Source organism: Anguilla rostrata, chromosome 3 (assembly GCF_018555375.3).
Source record: "Anguilla rostrata isolate EN2019 chromosome 3, ASM1855537v3, whole genome shotgun sequence".
NCBI classification, from domain to species: Eukaryota; Metazoa; Chordata; class Actinopteri; order Anguilliformes; family Anguillidae; genus Anguilla; species Anguilla rostrata.
In genome coordinates, this window is record NC_057935.1 from 37,124,225 (window position 1) to 37,142,531 (window position 18,307).

Genomic DNA, 18,307 nt, shown 5'->3' on the forward strand with positions numbered 1-18,307 from the left:
ATGAAAGGAAAGATTTCGTTTGCGTGCTGCTGTTATTGAAACAGACGCCATGGTTCCCCACTGCTGCTCATATTATTTTAAACCCCTTTGGATCGTTGCCCTCTGTGGGGATTGACTTGACAGGATTCGTTCCAGCCCCTTTTCTTTTACCCAAATGCATAACATTAATAGACATTGGATATCTCTCAATAAATGCAGAGATAACTGTTGGTACTATTGGTCAAGTGCATGGTGAGTGTAGAATCCCAAACAATGCAAACATAATTTGTGTTGAGTTCAGTTAAGTGCAAACATAGACGGGACTGGTTGAGATCAGTTGAAAATCTAGGGGCAGCATTGGCATCAATGTTTTTTCTAAAAGTTATTTGACATTTAGACTTAATACTGTAATTACTGGGCAAGGATTTAATCAAGGGGATTTTTTTCACAAGCTGTTCCTTACGGGAATATGGGAATTCAGTGACTCTTAATACATAATGCACTGTCCCCCATGAAGGGAAAAACCTCGGTGAAATATTGAACATTTGGGGAAGACTAATCCAGCCAGAAGACTTGTTTTTCTGGATTTCACTGTCTTCACATGCCTCTCCCCTTCTCCCTCTATCAGCTGTCACCTCAGTTTAGCAGGTCAACGTAATACCAGTTTATAACCGGATTTGATTTCATGAAGTATCTGAAACCAGTGTTCTAAACTTCATTTTTATACTATATCATATTTCTTTCCTTAGCAGACACCTCTATCCAGAGCGACATTCTTTCAGATTATATATGTTTATGTACATATATTCCATTTACAGCACAATTTTTATTTATGTATTTTCCTGGAGCAATTCAAGTGGAGTATCTTGCTCAATGGTACAATCACCGTGCCCCCCCTGGGGTTTGAATCCACAGCTCAGCCGTCACCACTCTAGTGCACTGGGAAATCAGTGTATAGGGATAACCCTGAGAAGCTGTGTTCAGCTACACCTCAACATCCATATTTATTTTCAGTCACACTGAGGTACACCTGAGCCAATGTTTTTGACTCTGCCAGCCAGACACCAACCCAACTGGTCTGTCCATGCAAGGTCACCCTCATTCAGCCTGCTCATGGCTATAGACATGAAAAATAAGAGCGTTGTGGAAAGGCCTGACATCGCTCACTGCGATCTATGTTTATACATTCCTCATGGAAATGCAGATATTATACATTTCCACTGACTTCACATGGCCTGGAGCTCAACAAATAGGTGATTTAATGCCTTTTTTTCTCTTACCTGAAAACTTTTATGTTAATCTACTTCCACGCTTTTTAGATTTACTTTGCTAGGGATTCATATATGGGGTCTTGTCATCAGCAGCATATTACAGGAATACAGTCCAGCAGCACTGAAGTGGTATTATGTCAGCTGTACTTCCACAGGCTAGTGAAAAACACATTACCCTTAGGTCACGATTGTGCGTAATTGTTGAATGTTACACAACAGATCTATTCCAGTTCTATGAAGTCATCAAACTGCTGTCAGACAAAGAAGTCTGTAAATTCTTTCTTTAACTCAGCTCAGCTGTTGTGTTGGTTCAATTCCAGGTTGCCTCTTTTTCATGAGAGATGGTGGCCCCTCATTCTTTCTTTGGTCCTTGAAGGGAGGTACTTGGCACCGAGTCAAATGTTGTGCCCCACTTCCTACTCTGGGTCTACCCAGTCCTTTTTCCCACTGGCCTGTGGGCTGCTGAATAGCCTGTTAGCTTAACCATTTTCATTTCCTGCCTCTGTCCCCCTAAACCCTTCACCTCTGGCTCTGACGTTGGCAGTCTTTGCTTAGAGGGAAAACAGATCACTCAGAAGTAGACTGGAATAGGCCATGATGTCATTCCAACTGAGGGAAATTTTATTCTGCTTTGTGTTGTTTTGTGGGTCGTTTGGTTTCAGGGGGAAAGGCCACCATTTTTTATCTGTGTGAATTGCAGTTTTATTGATAGTGAATGTTATGGCAACCTGTCTGCTAAAGAACCACAGATGTCCCTTATACACTGAGCTTCGTAATGTTTGGGACTCTGACTCTATATTCCACAATTTTAACATTTCTAATAAAACAATTCACATGTGGTTAAAATACTAATCCTCAACTTTTATTTGAGCATACTTTTATACATTCTGATTTCATTGTGTAGAAATTACAGCACTTTGTATGCACAGTCCCCCCCCATTTCAGGGCACCATAATGTTTGGGACAGATGTCTTCACAGGTGTTTCGGATTAGTCAAGTGTGTTCAATTGTTTCCTTAGTGCAAGTATAAGAGAGCTTTCAGTATCTAGTCCTGATTCTAGGCTTTTTTATTGCCTTAGGAGTCTGTTATTGGCGTTTGTCAGCATAAGGACCAGAGTTGTGCCAATGAAAGTCAAGGAAGCAATTATGAGGCTGAGAAATAGGAAAAACACAGTCAGAGACATAGGCCAGACCTTAGGCTTACCAAAATCAACTGTTTGGAACATCATTAAGAAGAAAGAGAGCACTGGTTATCTCAGTTATTGCAGAGGGTCTGGTAGGCCAAAGAAGGTCTTTATGGCCGTAGAATTCTCACCATAATAAAGAAAAGCCCCCAAACACCTGTTCGACAGATCAGAAACACTCTTCAGGACGCAAGTATAAAAAGTACTCTAATTTCTACATGGTGAAACCAAAATGTAAAAATAGCCATTAATAAAAACTGAGAATATGAACTTTAACCACATGTGCAAATCTAAAATTGTTGAGTAGAGAGCCAAATAAACATAAAAAGTAGTAAATATGTCTTTGCTCTAAACATTAGGGAGCTAACTAACTGTGTGATGGGTCCTTGGACACATCTGCTATCTTTGTTTGTTCTAACCCATGGGCATATATGTTTGAAGTGTAATATTGATGTGTAACTTTGAATACCAGGATGTTCAATCCTGCCTATTCACTGCTTGTTCATTTAGAAACCAGCATTCCAATACTGTGATGTGTTGTAAGAATGTGCTGGGAAATTTTTTTTGTTTTTGGAAGTTTAGGCATGTGTTGGTTATTGTTAGGGTCAGTTTACTATAGAATATAGGGGGGAGTCTTTTGATTTATTAAGATCGCTGGGAAGTGTTAGAATATGCTGGAATCTGTTGAAATGTGTTAGGATATATTAGGATGTGTATGAAATGAATGCGCTGGTATGTGTTGGACAGTTTTGGGTAGTGTTGACATATGTTGGTAAGCTTTAGGATTTGGTTAGGAAATGGTGAGAAGTGTTTGGAATTATTAGGATGTGCTGGGTTGTGTTCAATCAAGCTGAAATCTGTGGTTAGGATATATTGGGATACACAGCTGTGCTGGGATGTGCTGGGATATAGAGTAATGTTGTGTGAAAGGATATAGACAGATGGTTATTCTATCACAGACATATAAATTTAGCTCCTTTTGGTAGAGTCAGGGGGCGAGAAAGGTCCTGGGTTCGAATCCTGGCCTGGGCCTTTCTGTGTGGAGATTGCATGTTCACCCCGTGACCACGTGGGTTTTCTCCCACAGTCCAAAGACATGCAGGTAGGCTAATTGGAGACTCTAACCTGACCATAGGTATGAGTGTGTGAGTGAAAGGTTAGTGAATGGTGAGTGTGCCCTGTGATAGATTGGTAGCCTGTCCAGGGTATATTGGTGCCTCTCGCTGGGATAGGCTCCAGCAACCCCTGCGACCATGCCAAGCGGGTATAGAAAATGGATGGATGGATGGTAGAGTCAGCCCACAATTTCAGATGACGGGGTTCCTCCCCTGACCTCACCTAGATCTGATCTATGTTAGTGTCAGTCCGTATGTAACCACATAGCAAGATCTCTGTAAGGAACAAAATCTGACTTTAGCGAAAGGAACAGTAACATGACTGGAGCATTTCTGAAATTAAGAGTTGGTCCACGGTCATCTTTAAAATATTGCTTGAATAGGGCTATTCAGTCCAGAAGCTTTCTTTCATCCATGCTGCTGTAAGTGGTGTCACTCCAAACACAGTGCTTCAATCAGAGTTATGTTTAGAGACACAAGATATAACATGTGTCCGTTCTATCTCCGGGATGTATTTCCTTCTCTCTCTATTTCTGGGCATAAAATCATTTTCCTGTTAGAGAGCATGGATAAAATTCAGATGACAGATTACCAGTGTGATATATTTACTAATAAAAACGACAGTGATAGCATATCTTGTGTATTTCACAATGAAAATTCAGCAAGCCTGTAGGCTGAATAATTATTTCAATCCAGAACTGTCAGCTGTGTATTAATACATGTCCAGTGGTTGTCAGTTATTTTTTGATCTAGCAGAAAAACACTACAGTATTTCATATAGGTCATACAGCACATATCCAATCAGAATATTACAAGACTGCCTTCCTTACTAACAGTGCTCATATTTTATGAAAATAATGAGTTTAAATATACATTACCCTACTGTGCTGGATCATAATTAATATACTAGCCCTTACTTCTCCAACATCATGACTTTTGATGCTGACCTTTGTAAACAGAATTTACATTTTTCAAATGGAAGTGACATTTTAAAAATGGAAATTGAACGGCCTCCACATGTTTTCTTTTGTAGTGCAAAATGAGTTAAAGAAGGGGCTCTGTCAATCAGTTCAACCAGTGAAACGAGGGGAAGGTGCACGTTGATGAACATGTCGCTACGCTGTGAATGCAGTACAAACAGATGTATGTGATGGTGTATGCTTTTGTCTGTGGCCGGTGTCCAAACTCGGCAGCACTGATTCTGTTTTTGGTAGTTTATGAGTTTAGGGCTCGGGGTGGGGGGTGGGGGGTGGTGAGTGGGTGTTTCGAATGAAATCCGTCGGTGGATTTTATAATGTGTGAGGTCTTTCATCACAATAAACTAGCAAAACCGTCAATCTTTTCTCATGGTTATCATTCACAAGTACAAGATCTAAACAGGTAGCTGATGCACCATTTCTGCAAGAAATGTAGAAGTTCTGCAGAAACATATAATCATATGTAGGATTATACTGGGCTTTTCTCAATTTTCAAATTAGTTGCATTCTGTAACAGAAAAAACATTTCTCTGAATTGTTAATTAGTTTGAGGGAGTGCAGGAGTTTGTGGTTAAATCCAGGAATCATCTGGAAGTTATTGCCAAATGCTTTTATCTGTCTTGCAATATTTCATATTAATACTATTTTCAATTATGGTTATGTGCTTAATTGTGAATTTATTGTGAATATTTTTGGTGACATCTTTGAATAATTATAATGCCAGTTCAGGGTGAAAAAGGGGTGAAAAAGCAGATGGGGAACTTAAACAGTGCAGCAGACTATTTTCTTAACTAAATTAATCTAAAATTTGAATATGGCTAAGAAATGATGATAGCATTTGTTATCATTTGTTATCAAAATAATGCATTGTATCATCCTTTCCATCAGATTGGGATGGTAGGTATGCCATTCTCCATGTTACGGCTTGGTGGGGCGGCATGCCCCATGCCTATACAGCACCAAATGATTGGCACTTTTCAGGGTTTTTTACAGAAACAACCACAATGACCACAGACTCTCAGCCCTTAAGAACATTAACTTATGTACCTTCTGACCTCATGTAAACACTCAGAATTCAGATACAACACATCACACGTGCACATAATAAAGGGCCCAGGCTTGGGTTACTTTGCATTTTCTCTTTCTTTTTTCTAACAATTTCATCATCGCAAATGCTGTAGTCCCATGATCAATAATTCTCCCCATTGGACATTTCACTGCATCGGCTCATAACAATAACATCTGATCAAATTTGCCTGATAAAAGTATCCAATTGCAGGATACTCAGATACAAAGGCAAAATGGACATGTGCATGTGATGCTATTTCAACCAATAGAGGGCTTTTAAAAACTTGGTGGCCACCATCTTTGTTTTGTGCGGAAACTAGCCTGCTTGCTAACTAATAATTGCCAAAATAAAATAAAAATATTGCTTTTACAGCTGTGTAATCTTTGTGGGAAGCTCATTTATATTTAATTAAAATGCATTCTCTATCATTTCACATGCAAACCCCACATACTTTTGTTTTATAGCTACATTACTACAAGGTAGGCCATAAAACCTTGGACATAATTTGTAACTGTTACTGTTGCCTCTTAACCAAAACATGGTGTAGTCAGAAGGAATTTGATCACGAGTAGAATCAGATATGCAACATATTGGATGTGCGGATGATATTGTAAACGGTATAGGATATGAGCATAAACAGGGCCATAATTTGTATTCCTCTGTAAACCACCCCCAGCCCCCCTAATCCCCCCCCAACCCCCACCCCATTTGCATCACCAACAAATATGTTCCACAGTGACAGTGAAAACGTCATTTTCCTGGTGTTGCCGGTGAAATACGGCAGACCCACATACACCTTTTCTCCATAGTCAGGTGAAATTGAGCATTTATAACACGGAAGGAGTGTCACAGTTCCTGCCCCTGCCCCTGCCCCTCCTCCCAACCCACCCAGCCTCAACCCCTCTCTGAGGTCTCCCCCCTCCATGGGCCAGTATGTAAATTACAGCACATTGACATTCCAGTGCACTGCTGCAAAGCAACAGAAACGGTTCTGCAAATGATTATTCAGCTTGTCTGCAGTGTAGCTCTGCATTAACCAGTCAATTTTTTCACAATATCAGCTGTTGAGCTGATAGCAGTAGGATTCAGGGCGGGAGTACCTGTTTGTGACATGTCATAACTAAGACCTCTCTTGTGTAACAGATTGACCTAATTTATATCTGCGTGAATCATTGTGGGAAAATAGTCTATGGCCCTAAATTAATAGGACAATAAATCTGGGGTTGTTTGGTACCATAAATCATTTTGTAGGCGAGGTCTCTGGCATGTCTTTTTAATAATAATAATCGCTAACTGAGTTAGTAAATGCTTAAATCCTCAAGGGAGGCTTAAGTACTCTCGGGAACTACCCTAAATGCACTCTGTGATGAGAACAGCTCCTTTGTGGGCCTTTCCCTCTTATTGATCATTGTCATTTATTTTGCTAGCGATGTTAGAAATTGTAATCTGTTCTTGTCAAAACAGCTGTATTTGGTTTGGTGTTAGCCGCCTAGGGATTGGTAAATGCTTTATTTTTGGTATTGTGATTGTTGCCATGACAATACCTTGCTGACAACAGTCAAGTGAGCAGGATTGGAGAGGCATGCCCCTTGAGGAACATGTGATTGGCCTTCAGGATATTTGTTGGCACAAAGGTGAGTATGGAGAGGAAAAGGTGTCAAAATGTCAGCATATGCTGTTTGTGTTTGTCAGTTTGGTGAGTTTCACTGGAGGTGAGACAGCTGCTGTAAATCTCTGGGAGATGCTGACTCTCAGAACATTCCCTCTCCTTCTCTCTCTCCCTCTGTGGCTGGCCTCTGAATTAACCCAAGCAGTCTTTGTGTTGCTGTCACCAAGGCCTGAAATATATAGGAACACTTGGAAAGGCTTCGGAGTAATTACAGCTGCTGGAGCCCTTCATCAAAGCATTTTCACATCAACACACACACACGCGTGCATACACACACACACGTTCACACACACACACAGGCATACACCTGTGTGCATGCATGCATACACATGCACGCACAATATCAAACACGTATCTAGAAGTATACGTAAAACACATGCTAACAGGAAGCTCACATACACACTAAATGCACTTGCTGATGCACACACAATTCACCCGAAATTAAAACAACACCTGGACATTGTCCATTCTCATTAAAACATGTGTCTCTGTGGATAGTGACTCTGACAGTTTAATTGGTATTTCTATGTAAGCTTTCATCATGTACCCAATTCATTTTATTTTAACACAATATACAATACAGAAAGGACAATGCAAAGAGTACTTTCAGGTTCAAGAGTAAAAGTTAGTGACACTAAACCTGAATGAATTAAATTGATTAAATGCAAAAAACATTGTTTAGTAAGGTAGTAATGTAAAAAAAAAGTAAATAGTGGGTGTTCCTCCAGCTGTTTAACAGACCTGACAAAAACGCTCCTTGATTCATCCAGATTAAATCTAGATTTGTATGTTATTACAAGGTCATGCATTAAAGGACATCACCATGGTATTGCTGTTGAAGTTGAATGCCTGGCTCTTCTTTCACAAGACACAGATTTAAACAGGTGGTGATAGAGCCATTATATGTATAAATAAATGTAGAGACGGAAACAAGAGTTCTGGAGCCAAGAAAACCTTATTTCAGGTAAATCTCACTAAAAATCATAAATGTAGGATTATATCTCACGGTTTTCTTAGGATCAATTATGAATGTTTGAGTTAGCTCTGTCGTCAGGAACACATTCGCAGTTGGAAGTTCCAGAACCTTGTAGCAAAAAAAAAAGATAATCAGAATGAATTTATAAACCTATACAGATATATATATATATATATATATTATCAATGAAGGATTTTGGTGTGCACATATCATACATGTGATCATCATGCCTTTCTCATGCTGTTTCCATGTACATTTACATACAATTATTATTAACAGGAAATGGGGGTAGCAGTAAAGTATTTAGTGTTCTTTTTACAGTTTTTATGAGTAGTCAAAGAGGGATCGAATGTCAGTTTTGCAGGATTGTTTATTTTTCAGAATCACAGTGTGAGAAATACGTAAGCACAAAGCTAATTTTTAAATCAGCTTTCTTTGAAATTCTATGATAGGACAAAGCCTAATTTATTTTTAATCTGAACATGAAATAAGTGATTTGGAATATTGTTTCATTTTATTAAAGGAGGGAATAGTCCTCTGTGGCCTCAATAGCAGTTCATAAAAAAAGTTCATAAGCAATACTTTATTTCCTTTTTGGTGGAATATCAAAGCATTTTTACCTGTCCTCAGCAGCTGAGATTGCAGACCTTGCCTCTGCCAAGATTGTATAAAGTGACTGAAATAACCCCAGCTTACATTAGGTCTCCCTTTACTGTTGTAACCTCAGATGACATTGCCTGGCTTCAGAGTCTTTCTCTATGTAGTGTCTCTTAAACCATTCTCCCAAATGACAGCATTACTGTAAATGCTTCAGCATGCAGCCGGGCTTGACGGTTTCCTCCTATTATCAGGGCCTCTTTTCTAACGAGGGTCAGGACTTTCCCCTGTGGAGGGTGTTTTGAACTGGTAATACAAAGTCAGTGTGCTATTAGATCAGAGGTATGATCAGTTTCTAGATAGATCTAACAGAGATTACACATTACACGATGTATATCATATTCGGGAGGGTTATTTCAAATGTTCAGCCCCTGAAATTATGGCAGTTTTGGGAATTTCCCTCAATTATAAATATAAGAAGTCCCAAAAGGGGGGCAGGTGCATGAACAGCAGGTTGAACCAGTTGCCTGTAAATTTTCTTCTTTTACTGAAAGTATATAGTCTGGACACGTTGAGCTGTAATTGTCAACTGCTGACATTACATTTTTTTGTGGAATATTCAGTGAATGAAATTAAACCAGACAAAGGTAGATAGAATATTCCTCTTGGAAGTACTGGGAACATGTTGAGTTCTTTATAACAAGCTTATTAATCTGTAGGCCTATATGTACTGTAGAATGTTTTCACTATGACAACATTGGCTCAGATGAAACCGGCCATTCTTGCTTTTACATTAACATGAATGAGGGCTGGACCATTAAATCAAAAGTGGTTTATGGGAGTTGGAAAATGTGGCCTTTCTGAAGACAAGTCTATCCAATCTATTTTAAAGCCCTGAAATGTCGGAATGCATTTTCCAAACTGTTTTCAACATTGTAGGTTATTGGGCTCCCCTCCAGTCATTGTATACTGGATATGCAAAGAGGTGTCGCAGCAAAAGAGCCTTGTCTCATTTTCTGGCTTTAGTCTTTGTTAGTGTGGTTTGTTGTAGTCTGTATTGGTATCTGTTTGCTGTTGGTGTTTGTTTTGTGTTTCTGTGGGTTTATTGTTTTTCACATCCTCCGTCCCAGTGTTTTCGTTCTCCCGGTCACTTGTCTCCCCAGTGCTGTCTCTGTGTCTGTGTTCCCTGAGCTGCTTCACTCCCCTGTATTTGCGTGATTTCACTATTCGGGTGGTTCCGGGTTTTCGTGGTTTCCCCCTTCTTTCCAGTCTCGTTTTACTTACTTCCTGCTTATATCTAGTTTTACTAATTTCTACTAATCCTTACTAACTTATAGATTGTAAAGTACTAACCTCATTAATATACTAACATGTGAATATTACTAATGGACTAACAAACACTAGTTTTGGGTTTTTGATAGTTTAGATCACTATACTAATACATTAACCATTCTCCCCTTTTCCATGCTGCGCTGTAGCTCCGCCCCTTTTCTTTCTAGTCTGCCCTAATGCTGAGTTCTGCAATTGCCTGCATCTGTCTCTTGCTCTAACTGCATCTCTCTCTCTCTGCATGTGTTTTACCTGCTAAACCCAGGCCATCTGTTATCATTGTAGTCTATGTGATTCCAGTCTGCGTTTTGTCAGTCCCCTGTCATTTAATTAGTTATCCTAATGTTCTTCACCTGGATGTTGTTTGTTACTCCGCCCTCACTCACGTAACCCCTCCTTGATTGTTACCTTCCCCAGTGTATAAATGTCAGTCTTTTCCACCAGCTCCCTGTCAGAACGTTGATCGAATTCACTGTGCCGATGTTTTGTAAGCCTTTGTTTATCGAGATTCCTGAGACACCCTTTCTGTACGACTTTGAGTTTGCCTGCCCCTTTTGTTTGATTGCTTTCTGGTTTGACCTTCGCTTTGTTTTGACTTCTCTTTTGCCTGTTCCTTTGTACCTTCGCCTATCTGATCTCCTGGTTTTTGATTTTTTGCCCGTTTACCACTATTCTTTTGGAAACTCGATTTTGTACCGTCCTATCTCTGATTACCTGGCTTTGAACTTTGGACTGAATAAAGACAACGTTTTTTGGATTTCCCTGGTCTGCGTTTGGGTCCTTGCACAGAACATTACAGTGGTTGTCACACAGAGGATGGCTTTATTTCTTCCACTGTATCAAACACAAAAACCAAAAATACTACTGTTTATTATTGCTCCCTGCAGCCCAAACTCATTTTTCCCTGGCTGTGTATTTCGGGATTCAAAGTGATGACTTGAGTGTAGCCTTATGCTATGACCTGTTCTGTTTAGCTTACAACATGCGCCTAATAGTTTTGTTGCTAAGGCTGGGTCCATTAATCATATGCCGAAAGGTTCTGATCCAGCAAACCAATTATGACACTTAACAGATTTTTGCCTTTGGCTTTTATTAGTTTGGAAGCAGGTTTGTACAGTGTCCAGCTCAATTTTTGTTTTAAGCCAAAGGATAATTACTGGTTTATTACTTGGATCGAAATAAAACGGCAAATGTGGAAATGGCTTTTGTTACTTTTAGTCCATTTTAATGAGAAACCTTGTGAGGAGTCTGAGTCTCCACAGACTCCCAATGGGAAGCAATTTATGGATGAAATTGGGACTTGGTGTCAATAAGGCAACGATGATTTTTAATATTATTTCAATTATATTTTTTCTTAGTGTCCCAATTTTAAATTTCAAGTCACAGCTTTAAATTTGTCATATTTCGATCTCATCATCTATAGGAGGACGCTGACTAGCATAATCACCCCCTGAATCAAATGCACAAGTTCCCTCTGCCAACCACAGACCGAGCTGTGCAGCCATTGTGTTGGCCACTGTGCATCATGGGCCGTATTCAGACTTGCTTAAGCCTGCTTAAGCGGTTTTTTTGCTACGTCGTAGCGCATTTTTTCCGAGCAGAAATCCAACCCATCTTGTGCTCATGCTTATCTTGGGATGTATTTCCTTTCTCACGCTGGAAAATGTAATTTGCTAAGGTTAAGCGCACGCCCATGGGTGGACAGAATTACTGGCTCTGTGTTTATAGTATCTCAGTCTCCTCTAAACAACGTTCCTTGACAGAATGCACAAGATATTGCCCCTTTTTTGTAAGATGTGCATGAAAAAAATTAGCATAAATCCAGATGGGTTATTCCCTGGCAGCTGACACTTTCTCTGCTAAGCAGTTCTATGGCTGTTTGTGCACTGCCTCATGGGATAGCCAGCACCAGTCAGTGCAGTCAGATTAGATTTCAGACCATGGGCCGCATCACTGCAATAAGGCCTGAATGGGTTTTTGTGATAGCTGAGAGAAGGGCTTCAGCTGCCACTTCAGCTGAAGTCTGATTTGAACGTGGCGGCCAAGATTGCCTTTGCTGAAAAGCCTAGTTTCAAAATGAATGTTAGCATATGAATCACTGCACATATTTTTCACTACAGGATTTAACATGTAATTAAGGTAAATGATTGGATTTTTAAAGAATATTGCCAAAAAGCATATAAAATAACGATTGAGTAGTTCTAACTCATTACTACAACTGAGACTGTACATTTCGCTCTGTTTTGGCATCACATGATGTGCTGTTGTATTGTTACATTAATTAAAATATAACAGCACATTTGACAGCAATGATTGGAAATACATTATCATCAAAAGTATATAAGTACCTTCCTCATAGTCTGTGGAATGGAAATGAGGCTGAGCTGTGTGAAGTGCATAGTACTTAAGGATTTTTCCGTATCTCAGCTGAACTATGGCGGTTGCCTATATTTACCATCAGCTGCAAGCTCTCTGAATAGATTTTCAAGGACCTTCTTTCCTCAGGTTATCTGCTGTTATCTGCTGTTTTCAAGGCCTTGCGTTTTACAGAGCTCAATAGCAGTACCCCCCCCCCCCCAATGTGATCCTCTGTAATAAAATACGAATGGGCATTGTTTATTTTATGAAAAGAAGAGATTTCCTTGAAATATGAAATATGCCCCCTTGTTTCTCATACCACAGCATGTGCAATAAATGGAGCTCCTGCCTTCTGAAGTGGCCTCAGCATTGAGGTGCGAACATATATGAATTCACCAGCTGTAAGCAAAGACACTACAAATTCCTATAAACTTAAACTCCAAATTTATTGCTTTTCCCCATTGAGGCACACTAGGGACACTGACCTAACACTGACAGGGCGAGTCCTTTCCTAGATTTGCTCTGTTGAAGAGAACAAAACAAACACTCCAGTTTTCTTACTCTCGTCTTGACAGCCCAGGGTAAGTAAATGGTTTTGATGTTTTGGTGAAACCTTGTCCTCATTTCACTCCCCGAAACCAGCAGATTTAATGGCTGTAGCACGGAAGACAAAGTGGTGCAGGCGATTTTATAAATGCCCAATGTTGAGCGTACAAAAAGGTACTGCCAATTATTTCAGCAGCTCTAGCTAATTTAATTTATTTGAAATAACTGAACTTTCTTTGGTGAGTTGAGGAGAAAATAACACACGAGCGACTGACTCATATAATCAGCACAGAGAATATGACTGTTTTTCCATGGTTAAACTAGAAATACATTTATACATTTATTTCATTTCAACTTGTAGAGTAATTTGTAATTAGAATATGCTGCTGATTTTACCTGGATGTCAGCAGCTGGGGGAGATTAGTAGCCTTTTCTGTATTATGATACAGTTAATCGAAAGAATTGATTATATATAAATCGAAAGAAAATCAATTATAAATTGACTCAGGGTTGTGATGCAAAATCATGTCTCCAGTATTACCAGCATATTACTGACCTCTGTAATACAACACATCTTAGCGCAGTACTTTCAATTTTGAGGTGAAGCTTGCAAAACGCAAACAACAGGGAGATGTTTACGAAGCAAAACCATTAACTTACTGCAAAGCACTTTTCGTCCCTAACTGGTGCAAACAGAAAATAATGCTTTAATCAGAAAATACTAATATACTTGCTGATAGGCGGATTCATTAGTAAAAATGGGCAATTAAGAAAATCAAGGGGGTAATTATTCATTTAGTTGGTTATTTTTCTGATCATGGTAGGGGTCACCTCCAACTACGCTCCACAAGGTAAATTTCTAACTAGAGTAGAGTGGAAATAGATGCATTAAAAACAGACTGCAGTGTGAGACTCATAAATTCATAGATGGTAAATCTTCTGGTAAGTACCATGCTAAATTGAGAACATGAGAATGTGTAAATATTGACAAAAACACAGTGCTTCACTTAGCAGTCCCCTCTAAGGTACCTCAAAATTACTACTAGCATCTCCCAAAAGGGCATGTAATATTCATGAAATTTTTAATGTGTTTTTGAAGTTTGGTTCTATTTATCCTTGGTAGTTTTGAAATTTTTTTTTTTTTTTCAGCCTGCACAAATAATATCATCCTGCTTATAAATTAATGTGTGTCAAAGTTGTTTGGATTCTGCAGTGTTTCGTGATTCTAATATACACATAAAAATAGGCTTTCCTTTTCTTTGGGGAGATGTTTGTGCAGGAAAAGGTGAGGTTGAAAATAAATACATGTCAGTGTACAAGTTTTCAAAAACAACTCTAGCATGCCTCGTTCAGTCATGTAAGAGGAGCCCAACAAATTGATGGCCATGACAGGCTGTTTGAGCCTGCTGTATGTGACTCACGTGTACTTTCTCCTCAAAAGAACCTGATGGATTCATTTGTGGTGTGAGAAAGTATGGGAGTCTGAAGTGACATACCCTTTCATATACCTAATGCCTTTGTTCCGGCATGTTTTTCTCAGCATTAGAAAGTTAATTTGGCCTTTTCATGGCGATTGTTATGGCCATAATCATGGCTGGGTGTTTGTCATGGAAGTCATGGGTGTCATAGATTCTGTGATTTTTGCTTTTTTTTTGTGACTTTCCCCTTTTTATCATTTCCATGCTTTCCCTCGTTTTAGTGCTTTTTCAGCGGTCTTGGGTGGTAAATGCCTTAACATAGTCAACAGTGTGATTTGTATTGGCCTCAGTATTTTTACCATATTGCCAAAGCCTGGGAGAAATGAAGTGCGACAGTGTATACCGATTCTGGAATGCACTGGGATCAAGGATCCTGTTCTTGTGAGTTGTTGCAATCAGATGTTCTATAGCTCCTGTCAACAGTGTTGATGCTGAGCGCTCCTTCTCCCATTACAGTAACATTGTCCGTGACAAAAGGCACTCCAAACCTTGCAATGTACAACATATTGTAGTAAAATAAAATTTAAAGAAATTTTAAAAAGACACGCGGTAACCTCATTTTATTATTTTAGTAATGCAATTTGAGCATGCTTGTATTTGCTCCTAGCAGTAACTGCCTGCTAATTTTTTTGTAACTTCAAGCACTTGTTATTGTTGCTATAGTTGCGCATGTTAGTACTATTATTTCCCACTGTTTGCTCAATGTTTTCTAAAACATTGTGATTTCTGCCTCTTTTTTCAGTATTTTGTGATTTTCGACAACTTTGCCGTGGCTGCTTCATGACATTAGCCAATGTTTTCTGTGACAAACACCCAGCCTTAATTAAGCTGTTACTCTTTTCCCTGGTGGTCTTAATTTTAATTTTATCAGAGCCTTTGGATTGGAATGGTGACTCATACCCTTAACAGAATTATCAAAATGGCAGAACAGAACGGTGCAGATTTATATGTTAATCAACTTAAATTCAAGACTTCTGAACATATTGATTTGGTCTGCATGTTTTTAATGGTCTATAAAATTAGCAAATAAATACTTTGAAAATGTAAAATTGAAGGTGTATGTGGGCTGTACTTTTGAAAATGTAAGATTTATCTTAGGGCTTGCAACAAGGTATTTGCTTAGCTTGTTTGATTGTTATGTTTTAGCTAAGGGCACCTCAGCAAAATTTTTAAGTTTTTAAAAAATGAACAGTTATCCTTAACATGTATCCATATGCAAGATTAATTCCTGACCAACTGTTGCACGGAAAGTTTGCAAACCCTGCAGGCAATATTTCACCAATAGCCTTCCCCTAACCACTTCTACTACATCTGAATTTATGCAGTGCATTTTTTGGAATGTTAATTCACAAATCCACATTTTCTTCCATTACACTGTCTGTATTCTATGCCACTGATTTCCTGGATTACCTCATGACAAATTGGCTTTATGGAATTATTTCCCAGTTCCCCAAATTACTCTTGGTTTTCTGGCTTTTTGATTTCCTCTTGAAAATGTCTTCTTTGTATCTTTGTCCAACTGAATGTGTCATTCAGTGCTGTGCTGTTGTCAGAAACAGTAGTCTTTCCAGTACATGGGCTGAGAACAGATCCGGACAACTGGCTGACTGTTTTTAAGAATAATGGACATTCGAGATGCCATAATATCAGAAATAACCTGATCCACATACACTGGATAAGGGAACTTTATTTGCAAAGCAGGCATTCAGATGCAACAAGGGCTCAAATAAATGGTTCTGTGTAAGGACATTTCTGCATATAAAAATCACTTGGAAGGAGGAGTGAATTCTACCTTCTCTCTCCTCAGCTGGTGAATCATACGCCCACAGTGGCCATCACCAGCACCCGCCTGGGGGGGCTGCCAACCTCCTGAAGCTGGGCAGTGCCCACTCCTACACCCCAGTGGATGCCTTCTGCCAGAGTCTGACCAGGGGCGTGTCCATGTCTGTGCCCTGCTCACCGCAGCTGCCCCGCCCATGTCACATGACACCCTCTCACTCCAGCCAAAGGTCCCCAGGTACTGCAGTCCTATCCACAGTCTTTCACATGACATGTAATCCTCCATAACACTGCACTGCACGTTGCATTCTTCAGTATATGGGCTTAACTTTGTATAATAGCACATGCTGTTGTGTTTGCCATTTTAAACGTTTGTCTTAAAGGGTATAGAGGGTAACTCGATTTGGTCACTTTCAAAACTCAGCATTAGCTAACATATCACTGTGTTGGCTTTTGTTGTCATTGTCTTGTCATTGCTGAGCTGCAGGGTGCGGTAAAGCAAAGGCATTGTTTGGTGCCAGTATTATTCATTCATGAAGCCGAATGTCAGTGCAGGCTGTTTGGATTTTTGCTTTGTGTGTCCTGTTTCTTTACTGTTTTTAAATATAAACTGTCATATCTGGCATTCTATATCTCAAATCGCTTTAAAAGCTTTTGCGTGAAAATGAATTGTTTACTTTGCCACATGTGCATCTGCTCACCAGTGTGTGCAGGGTTCGAGGTTAAGGTTTTACACACTTGATCAGGTGGGCAAGTTGATAAGAAATGCACTGGTCCAAACTAAATTTATACTGACCAGAATATGGCAATGAAAAGTGCCATAAAGTCTGAAAGTGCATGAAAACAGTCTCTGTTATAAAATAATGATAATAAAGATAGCTTATTATTTATTATTTGATATCATTAAAAAAGCACATTTCAGAGTTGGATGTACTCCAAATAATAAATACAGTAGAATCACAGAGGTGCAAACCTTGAAATAGTAACTATTAATTTAGCCTGAGTTGTTAAGTTGTTAAGGGGCTCTTATTTTATGGTTTTAAATAGTTAAGTGCAGGATAATGTTAAGCAAGAGAATCAGTTGTTTTAGAGCTGTCATATTTAGAACTGTCATATTTGGGCGACATGGTGGTGCAGTGGGTAGCACTGTCACCTCATAGCAAGAAGGTACTGGGTTCAAATCTAGCTTGGCCCTGGCTTGCATGTGTTCCCCGTGTCTATGTGGGTTTCGTTTATGTACTCTGGTTTCCTCCCACAGTCCAAATACATGCAGGTAGGCTTATTGGAGACTCTAAATTGCCCATAGGTGTGAGTGTGAGTGAATGGTGTGTTTGTGCTCTGTCCAGTGTGTATTCCTGCCTCACACCCAATGCATGCTGGGATAGGCTCCAGATCCCTTTGCAACCTTGACCAGCGGGTATAGATAGTGGATGGATGTATGGAACATCATATTTAAATTGATTTATGATGAATATTTGAACATTTTTAGCTTCCACCACAATTTTGATTGCAGATTAGTAATTCTCTATCCCATGAAACGCATCTCAGTTACCTGTTATCAGCTGCATGTGTGTGCAATTGTGTGACGTGTTTCCATTATGCATGTTTTAAAGCGCCATACTATATGAAAGAATCAACAAAACAAAAAGTTGTGGAAGAACATTTCATTTTGGTTGAGAACAACTTCAGGGTTGAAGCATGATTCTGTTTCCTGGCATTCGTCTTCATGAATGTAGTTGGTCTATTTTAGCATTTGATACATTAATGAGGATATGGAAATTGTGGATGATCAATGAATTGTAAAAAAAAAAACCACTCTACCTATTTGGCCTAATGCAGTTATTTTGCTTTCATGATTTAGAAAAATTTCCCATTTATTTTAGCATTGTAGACTACTGTTATGTTCTGAAAAATGTGAATTGTTGGTGTTTTTCACTTTAGGCATTACTGCCATGTACACACTTGCATAGACTCATTTCA

At 39.2% G+C, this 18,307-nt stretch overlaps 1 protein-coding gene across 3 annotated transcripts in view; it reads left to right on the forward strand.

Moving 5' to 3' along the window:
- The window catches only part of LOC135250748 (protein TANC1-like), a 150,395-nt gene that overhangs the window by 24,126 nt on the left and 107,962 nt on the right, over positions 1–18,307 (forward strand). For all 3 annotated transcript variants that reach the window (XR_010328994.1, XM_064327378.1, XM_064327379.1), the window contains exon 3: positions 16,356–16,565. Coding sequence is in view for 2 of the 3 variants with exons in the window: in XM_064327378.1 (XP_064183448.1) it covers positions 16,356–16,565 (210 nt within the window). In the remaining variant the exon portion in view is untranslated. The remainder of the gene's footprint in view (positions 1–16,355; positions 16,566–18,307) is intronic.